This window comes from Prunus mume, linkage group LG5 (genome assembly GCF_029339155.1).
Source record: "Prunus mume cultivar Tortuosa linkage group LG5, ASM2933915v1, whole genome shotgun sequence".
NCBI lineage: Eukaryota > Viridiplantae > Streptophyta > Magnoliopsida > Rosales > Rosaceae > Prunus > Prunus mume.
The window spans coordinates 11363959-11372924 of record NC_142702.1 but is presented as its reverse complement, the minus strand read 5'-3'; the positions used below and the strand labels follow the sequence as shown (position 1 = coordinate 11372924).

Here is an 8966-nt window from a genome sequence, read left to right as displayed (position 1 = left end):
AAACACCATTAATGTGTTATGTTTGATAAACACTAATTTGGGGTATTTTTGGAATCTAAAAAATAATAATAAATCAGATTTTAAATTTAATTAGGTAATCTTACGTAATCCTCTAGTTTAATTTAAAAAGGAAAAAAGAAGTTATGGAACGTGCTCCTCCACTCTTTCTCAGTCAATACCAGTCTGTGGAAAAAAACAAAACAATTAAAGGAAAACAAATCTCTTCATGATGCAAGTAGACAAGTGATGACTTAATTATTTTAGTTGAATATGGGTTCGTCTTTTTCTAGTTCGTCTCAAATACACTACAAAGAAAAGTAGACTTACAAGTCAAAAGAAGAAGAGAAGGTGAAATTGGTACTTAGGTGAATGGGGTAATTTAAAACCTAAATGGACATATCTAAAACAACAATGATTAACTATTTCTGGTAAGAAAAAAAAATTTTGATTTGCAGACTAATGGTCTTAGTTTCGAACCTTTATGGCACCTTGGTAGTGTATGTGAGAAACCACTTTCATCTAATTTAGACTAGCGCTTGTACTAAAACAAAAAAACTGAAAATATAGAACATGTTATTTATTAATAGTAATACTATACATGAAAGTATAAATCGGCCACCTATCACATATTATCATTTAGGCTGTTCATGATATGTGTCTCTTTGTACACATGCATATGTCAACTTCAATTTCAGAATCATTGAAAGTAATCACATGCATTATAAATATAATTCACATGCAGACTACAGCTCCGGGCATCTGTGAAAGCGTCTGCACTCTCCTCATTCTACTCAGAAGGAGCTCCAATTCCTATGCAGAGGCAAGAAAGAAAGAAGCCAGGCTTCAAACTTACCAGAGAAATAATAAATATCAAGAAAGTTAGATTCATGATTGACTAATAAGCAGTAGTATCCACTTTGTCTTCTCATCATCAGGAAGATATTTGTGCAGAAAGAACTCTTCTGGATTAGTATTTAATATGTGTACGGCCTTCAAAACTTGCAATCTACTGAGGTTCGGTATCTTTGAGACCACTGCAAGTACGTCCTCTCCTCTGAGTTGCGGTTCATTTGACTTGCCGAAAACTCCTTTTGTGAGTCTGCCGCCTCACCAATTGCTTGTGCCAATGGATCTTTTTTCACTTTCTTATTTGGATGCAAGCCAGAAGTTGAAGTTGATGGATGTGTCGAAGTATGCGAGTTGGGAATGAAATTCTCATCATTTTCTTGTTTCACCTCCATATTTTCTTCAGCACAATAACAGAGAGAAAGTAAAGCATAAAAAACATCCACTAAAGCAGCAAAGAAGTGCATTAACTGCTGACTATTCCAACCACAAGGACACAAGATGTGCTGGAGTTCATAATCACATGTAGAAGCAGTTTCATTTTTATTATACAGAAGATGGGGAATATTGTGAATATTTAATTTTGTTAAGTTTTCGAAAGAGAGAAAAGCATCGAATCACTCCCGAAAATATCTAATTCAAAGGCAGCTCCCTAGTGAAAATAGGAAAATTCATCACTCAAACTGTTGCAGTCACACTTAAAATAAATGTAACCACCCCATCTCATTAGTTGACTAAAAGAATACAAAATCAATCAAAATCAAAATCAATCTTACATATATGATCAGAAACAGAGCTTCTCTTTTATACTAAATCACTAACCACAGAAGCATTCGGTGCTAGTTGCTAACTTCAAGTTTATTACTTTCCTTCCACCAGTAAAAACCCGAAAATTTTGTTACCAGCTGCACATGAAAAGCAATTCAAGGGACAATTCCTTTACAGTATTAAGCTGAATCAGTTCCTGCAGTCAACTCAGAGATCATTTGGATAAAAAATATACTTCAGCCTAGAACTAGGAAAATTCTTTTGAAGCTTATGGTGCTCGCTACATGGTCTTTATTTAACTTGTATCTTTGAAAATATATAACATTAAATAGAATTCTATATATCATCCAGAACAAGGCAAACGTAAAAAGATTCCTCCAAGATCTCAAAACAAAAATCACACTTCAGATCATAAGACAGAGGAACAGAAACCAATGAGAGGATATAAAAGAAGAACACTGAATAAACAAATGGAAACAAAAATCTAACATTTCATAGACAAATAATGTATTGGAAATGAAAGTTGAAAAGGACCAAAAACACATATAAACTAAAGCAAGCTCAACAATAGACTGACCTGTACCTGGCTCTTTCAATGGGATGCCCAAATGCAAGCAACCGGTGAGCTTAACGACCTCATTGGCAAGTCGGGCCATGCTCTTTCTCAGCCCTATAGATAACTTCTCAAAGCTCTTCGTCTGGGCCAGAGGAGGCTGATTAAGCTGTGGAGGACTTGGCTCCGAAGCAGGTGCAGGAGGAGGAGTAAATGCAACAACAGGTTCTTCACTTCTTTCATCTGTCTCATCATTATGAAACATCATCTTGTTGATAGGTGGCATAAGTTGTTTAAGCTGATCCGTAGGATCAATTCGCACCTTAGACGCCATGGCAAACCTAGTGATCAACGACCCAAAAGGCAGGGAATGAGTTTCGTAGTAGTCGTCTGGGGTTGCAGCCAGGAAAATGGCTCGGAAAATGTGGGCGGGCAGATCAATGGCACATTATTATTCCCAATGGCATAAAGGAGGCTTGCTCTGTCAAAATCAATTAAGCTACTGTCAAGGAGACGTTCTTCAGGGTCGATATCAGCACTCACTATTGTGTTAAGTATTCTGTTAAACTTAGTCAGATTGCGATGGCTTATTAAAATCTCAGATTGATTGCAATAGCAGAAAGCTGTCTGTGATCTTCATTAACTTTGCGAGGGCAAAAACTGCAAGTAGAAACAGAGGCTTAGCTATGATATGCTCATTGCTTAACTACTATCCATTGACAAAGAATGATTAATCCGCTACCCAAGTAACATTATTAACAGAGTCATGAGTTCTCAAAGTTAAGGCACTAATAATATAACAAATTAACAATAATATGATCTAAAATAGGGTATTATCCGTTACCAAGACAGACAAGCAAAACCAGCTGCTGAGGAATCCAATCCAGCAGCAGTTGGAAAATTGTTGTATGAAGCAATATGTACATTCAACTTTTCCAAATCCTTCTTAGTAATCTTGATTCCCTTTTCCTTATCATGAACATCGGTAGCTCGACTACGAATTTCCCTTAAACAGCTCTGGAATCTGCCTCCAGAAAGAGAGATTTCCCAAAACGATCATGTTATTTGTAAAAGCAAATTATTAAACCTCTGAGAATTCTGTGGCAAAATTAATAGTGCCAATTTTTAAGTTTTAGTTCCAACCTATAACCCAATTTGTACAGATTTATGATTTTTAAAACTCAAGACCCACACATTTATGATCAAATTGAATGATTCGGTCGAGTTGACCCAAAATTGTGCCCACCCTAAAGAGAGATAATGTAGGCCGTGCAGTTCGTAAAATGAAAAATATAAATAATTTAAGACAAACTTTAGCATCAAAAAGTAAGTTTTTGGCTTATGTGTGGCTTTCTTCATGTTCATCTCTCATACTTTTCTTATTCTTTTTAATGCATGCTTAATTAAGTTGCTTTTTTTCGGTTTGTTGTTTCTCAATGGGACTTGCCTTTCTCATTTTTAACATTTTGTGTTAGCTTGTTGTATTTCCAGTAATATAAGGAACATGAAACGCAATCAAATGAAAAACACACTCAAGGTACATCAACAAATAAATATAGAAAAGTATCACACACTCGAAAAAAGATTGGGGCTCTTGGAACTTTTTCGATTTTGTTTTCTCTAACTTTATCTCTTTTGTTACATGATAAGTCATTTAAATAAATAAATTTTTTTTTTTTTTTTACACAAGCAATATTGGAAAAGGTGGGAATCAAATCTAAGACCTTGGCTGCAAAATTCAGAGTTTCACTTTAGTCCATACAATTCTTGCCATTTACGTTTTGTAATTCAATAGTTATTGTAATTTGAGGGTAAAGACTTAATCTTGTTATCTTTTACCGTTAAGAATGGACACTTACTATATTTTGAATGGTAATGTCTCGATATTTTGAACCAAACAAACAACGAAACGGGATAGAGATGTCTTGATATATATATTTGGGATGATAATGTCTCGATATTTTGACATCTCTTCTAAAAAAGAAATTAAAAGGAGAAGAATCAAATCTTATTATCCTAAAAAAAAGGCCAATACAAATAATTAAAAATCCTTTCAATAAATTTTTAAATTTAAAAAAAAAACCTATATCGTATCAAATAGGTATTCATACAGATACAGTACTATCCTGACTTTTTAGCAAAAAAAAACCTAAATCCTTTTTTGTAAAGTCATCGAAGGAGTTTCCAAGTTTTGAATTACCCAGTAAAAAAACAAGATATAATTTTATGCATTAAAAGATAAACAAAAGAAAAGTTATGAACTCAGCAGTTCCATATGTTGTTAGGAGTGAAAAGAACTAGAGATGATTTCCATTTAAGAGAAGGGGGGGAAAATAATCAAACTCTTAGCCAAGTATATAAATAAAGTAGTCTATACCTGTAAGAAAGAGCATGTCTCGTCCACTTGGACTGAACTTTCCAGGGTTGACAAGAGTTTGTAGCAATTTTATATTAAAATTACATGACCCATTTTGTGTAATATTAGTTTTCTTTTGTCTTACTCTTATTTTGTGTGTTGTTTTCCACAGTAGTACTAGAGATACACCAACTTTTAAGTGTCAACTAATATATGACAATATCTTATTTGTTATAAATAAATAAGTTTTAAAATTAAAACACTGTCACGTCAGTTGATATATCTTAAAAGTTAGTTTCTCTAGTACTATTTCTCAAAACTATACACACAATTTCTAAAAGCGCAAGAGTTGCAATATTATTTACCCTGAGTGTTGGTAAGGTGAGGCAAACAAATTCAGCTCCAATAAAAATAGACACCGATATATCAAAACTGTGGTCACTCTCTCACCCTACAAATTTAGAAATGAGCTAACATCAAAAAAACGTTTGGAGTCATTCTCAATATTGGTAATCGGGACCCACCCACTAACTAATCGGTTCCTAAATTTTTTTATATAAAATGATAAAATTAAATAAAATTTTTAAAAAAATACCTTAAAAAATCCCAGCCCCTCCTCGGACCCACACCAACCCCATCCCTCTCTCTCTGGCGTCAGCTCGTCGGTGAAACACCAAAACCCAATTCCCGTAAGAAAAAAGAAAAAGAAGGAAGATTTTTTGAGAGTAACAAAGCAACACACAATTCAAATTTCAAATTTCATAATCGAAATAAATAAAAAATATAGGAAGGAAACTTTTTGATAGTAACAAAACAAACATCAATGGAAAATCAAAGCAGAATGATTAGGCTGACTGGGACGAAGCGACTACAGAATTAGAAAAATAGAGAAGCTTGATTTCAACTTGCATATGCTCGTGGTCTGAATGTGTTCGTGACAGCGGTGCCCCGCCCCTTCCCCACCAGAGCACTCTCCCTCTCTTCGTCCCCCCCTCTCTCTTCGTCCCCCCCTCTCTCTGAGAATCTCTCCTTCCTTTTCTCTGTTCTTTCTTCTTCTCTTCTCTAATTTTCGTAGAATCTGTAGTGACATATATATACATGATGTTAATTGGCAATTAATTTGCAATTGGGTATTTCAGAAAACCTAGAAATTCAGAAGTAGAGTAGACTTTTGGCATGCATCTTGAGTTTATTGAACTTACTGTTTCAGTTTTTATGGATTTCATTACTTACTGGTTCATGTGGGATGATGCATCCTTGTCAAGATCCACTGCTTTTTATTATTCGGCCTTTTGAGACTTGTTGTCTTCTTCTGTCTATCATCTAAGGGTTAGGAATTTTTCTTTTCCTTTTTTGGTATATGATCTCATGGTTATGATTGAAGCTTGGTTCGTACACGTATCTGCTTGATTGCATTTGCATGGATTCTTTCGAGTTTAAAGCGAGCCTTCTTCACGAAGGCTTGTTTGTTTGGACAAAGCCAAACCATAGGACATTTACAAAGAACTATTATAATGACTGTTTACAACCCAAACTTTTCCAACATATGGGTGCCCAATGGCTTTCAATTAATTTTGGCATATTAGATGTTGTCTGTCTTGAATTCAATGTGATAGTTTGAAGGTCAATGACATCACATTGCTTAATTGCAAAAATACGTTGACCAGGATTTGCACACAGTCGCTTTATAATTACATATACCGATATGCAATTGCACGACACTACTTGCAATCGCTCAGTAATTGCATATACCGATATGCAATTGCACGACACTACTTGCAAGTGCATCAACCCTCCATGATGTCAAGTGGGTTTGATGAGTGTAGATTTTAAACTTGCTTTTGTTATTATTATTTTTTTTAACATATTGAAAATAAGCTAAGTGGTGCCTTGTTTTATCATAGCACTACAAGGAAGCAGCTGAATGGAGGAGCAAACTCATTTTGGAGAAGCCACAAAACAGATCTATATTCATGTATTTGGATGATGATATCAAGAAAGTGTTTGTTGAGCAGTTGCTTAGTGACAATGCTTGAGGACATGGCCTAGCTAAGTTTGATGCATCTATCTTTTTGGAAACACCACAAATTGTGTAACATTTTGCTAGCATTAAAGCCATATGGTTCATGGTTGTAGGGCTTATTAGTTTCATTTCGAAATTGTGGATGTTTATTTGTATGTATTAATGATAGAATTGTGTGTAGCAAACTAAACCTCTAATTTCTGAGTCATGTAGATGACTTTGGCATATATGAAAATTTTCTAACTTTTGCACATGTGAAATGTACATGTGAATTTGGTTTGGAGGAAAAGAAATGTATATTGTCAATTTGGTAATTCTAATAACAAAAAAACTTACATTTAATTATTTAAAAATTATTATTTTTAAATATAAAATAATTATTTTTTAGTCCCACACAGTACCAAACATAGGACTTCATTATTTTTACAATCCAGCTTCTCTGTCTGACGCAAAGCACCAAACGTAGGTCAAGACTTAATCCAGTTTAGTCCAATTTGAGCTAATTTGAGATAGTCCCAGAATTTAGTCCAGTCCATGACAGTCCGCCATACCAAACGACCTCCTATAGTTCAACGAAATTGTGATCAACCGCCCTCATATTGGATCTAAGAGTTGAGAAAAAAAAACTAATAAAAAAAACCAAACAACCACCACCGAGAATTTATCAAAAATAGCCAAAACTTGACTCTTAATTTCAAAAATGTCAGTTTTTGTACAAAATTTCATATATAGCAGAAAACTCACCTAAATGGACACAAATGCCCTCAAATTTAAAACCTAAATAAACCTAAAAAAGAAACCTTATTAAATAAAACTTTGGAATATTTCCTCCAAAACTTTTCCAATCACTTCTAGTTCTTTTTTGACTTTTTTTCCTTCCTCCGTTTGTTTCCAGCATCACTCCCTTTCTTCTCTTTTTTTATTTCTTCTTCTCTCCATCTCTCTCTCTCTTTTCTTCTTCTACCGTCTACATATCTCTTTTCTTCTTCTTCTCATCTTCTTCTCTCCCATACAGACCAAAAATTGACAATGAAACCACAAACATTAGCTATAAAACGAAGTAGAAATTAATACAGCTTTTAAACTATGGAACAAAAATGAAATTAGAAATAGCATAGAGATATGATCTGTCTACAATGATATCAAATATCAACTTTTATATTACTACTATTTATTAAGCTATAACTAAATGTATCAATCGATCACAATATCAGTGAAATAACTAATACTTAATAATCTGCAGTATGCAATTTGCAGCATACAAAATCTAGCCTTCCATGCCGTATAATAATAGCCTACACACTAGCTTTGTAGTTCTATTTGATGTATTCTAACTCTGTAAACTGGCTTTCTCCTGGCACTCAAAGTAAAAGCAAGAACTTCAACATTTCAAACAGAAAAATTACAAAACTTAATGGATACCAAATAAACCTTAGACACATCCAAGTTAGTCAAAGGTCCATACTAATGAACTAATAACATTAGCATGTAATTACATCTTCTGCTACACATATGTCAGAATAATCATATTACTAGACTCGATAATTTTCCAAGCCTATCTGCACTAACCTTTGATGTAGACTCAAAGTGAATTGACAATATTAAATCATAGCACTTTGAATAGGGCTCAAGGGTCCATTAACATAAATGTTGCAACCATGGACATTAAGTCAGCAAAACTAGAATTGAAATTTTATAAATATAGTATGAAGAATAAACAAAGAAACGAAGAAGAAATTGAACGAAGAACCAAGGAAGAGCTGCACTTGCGGCAATACATCTGCGAACAAACTCTACGTACAAAGATTCCCAATCTAATAGGGTTTTCTTTTTTAGGTTTATATTGGTTTTAAATTTGAGGGTATTTTTGTCTATTTAAGTGAGTTTTTTGCTATATTTGAAATTTTTTACAAAAACTGACATTTTTGAAATTAAGGATCAAATTTTGGCTATTTTTGATAAATTCTCACCACCACCATCATCCGATTGAAAAAAGGCAGAACTTTCCACCACCACGTGATCAACTTCCACCATCTCCTTCATACAATGGAGAAGATCAACCTCCATCTCCACCTTTAGAAAATTCTAAATAAAATCTTTAAAAACAAGATCTCTATAAAAATAAAAATAAAAGGCAGCTCCACACCATATCTCCCCATCCCGTCCCAGACGCACATCCACCTGCCCCTCTCTGTATGTTTGTCTCTATGACTCTCTATCATGTGGGATGGGTGTGGTGAGAAGAAAAATCCAATACATCTAGCCACCCACCCAACGGGCGAATTGCTTGTCGTCTTCGGAATCTCGCCCCTCCTCTCGACCAGATTGCCACCAATGACCAGATTCTCTCATGGGTCGGGTCCTTCATCACCACCATTCAAATGGGTCAGTTGTCGAATCCTATTGAGGCCATGGAGCTC

The 8966-nt window shown here is 34.5% G+C and overlaps 1 protein-coding gene across 1 annotated transcript; it reads right to left on the bottom strand.

The window, feature by feature from the left end:
• Positions 1–919: 919 nt before the first annotated feature.
• On the bottom strand, positions 920–3445 carry LOC148916912 (uncharacterized). The gene is made up of 3 exons (XM_089051566.1): positions 3012–3445; positions 2192–2827; positions 920–1246 (listed from the first exon to the last, which is right to left on the bottom strand). The coding sequence occupies exons 2-3, from the start codon at positions 2499–2501 to the stop codon at positions 993–995; spliced, it is 564 nt and encodes a 187-aa protein (XP_088907692.1). The 5' UTR covers positions 2502–2827; positions 3012–3445; the 3' UTR covers positions 920–992.
• Positions 3446–8966: the final 5521 nt, after the last annotated feature.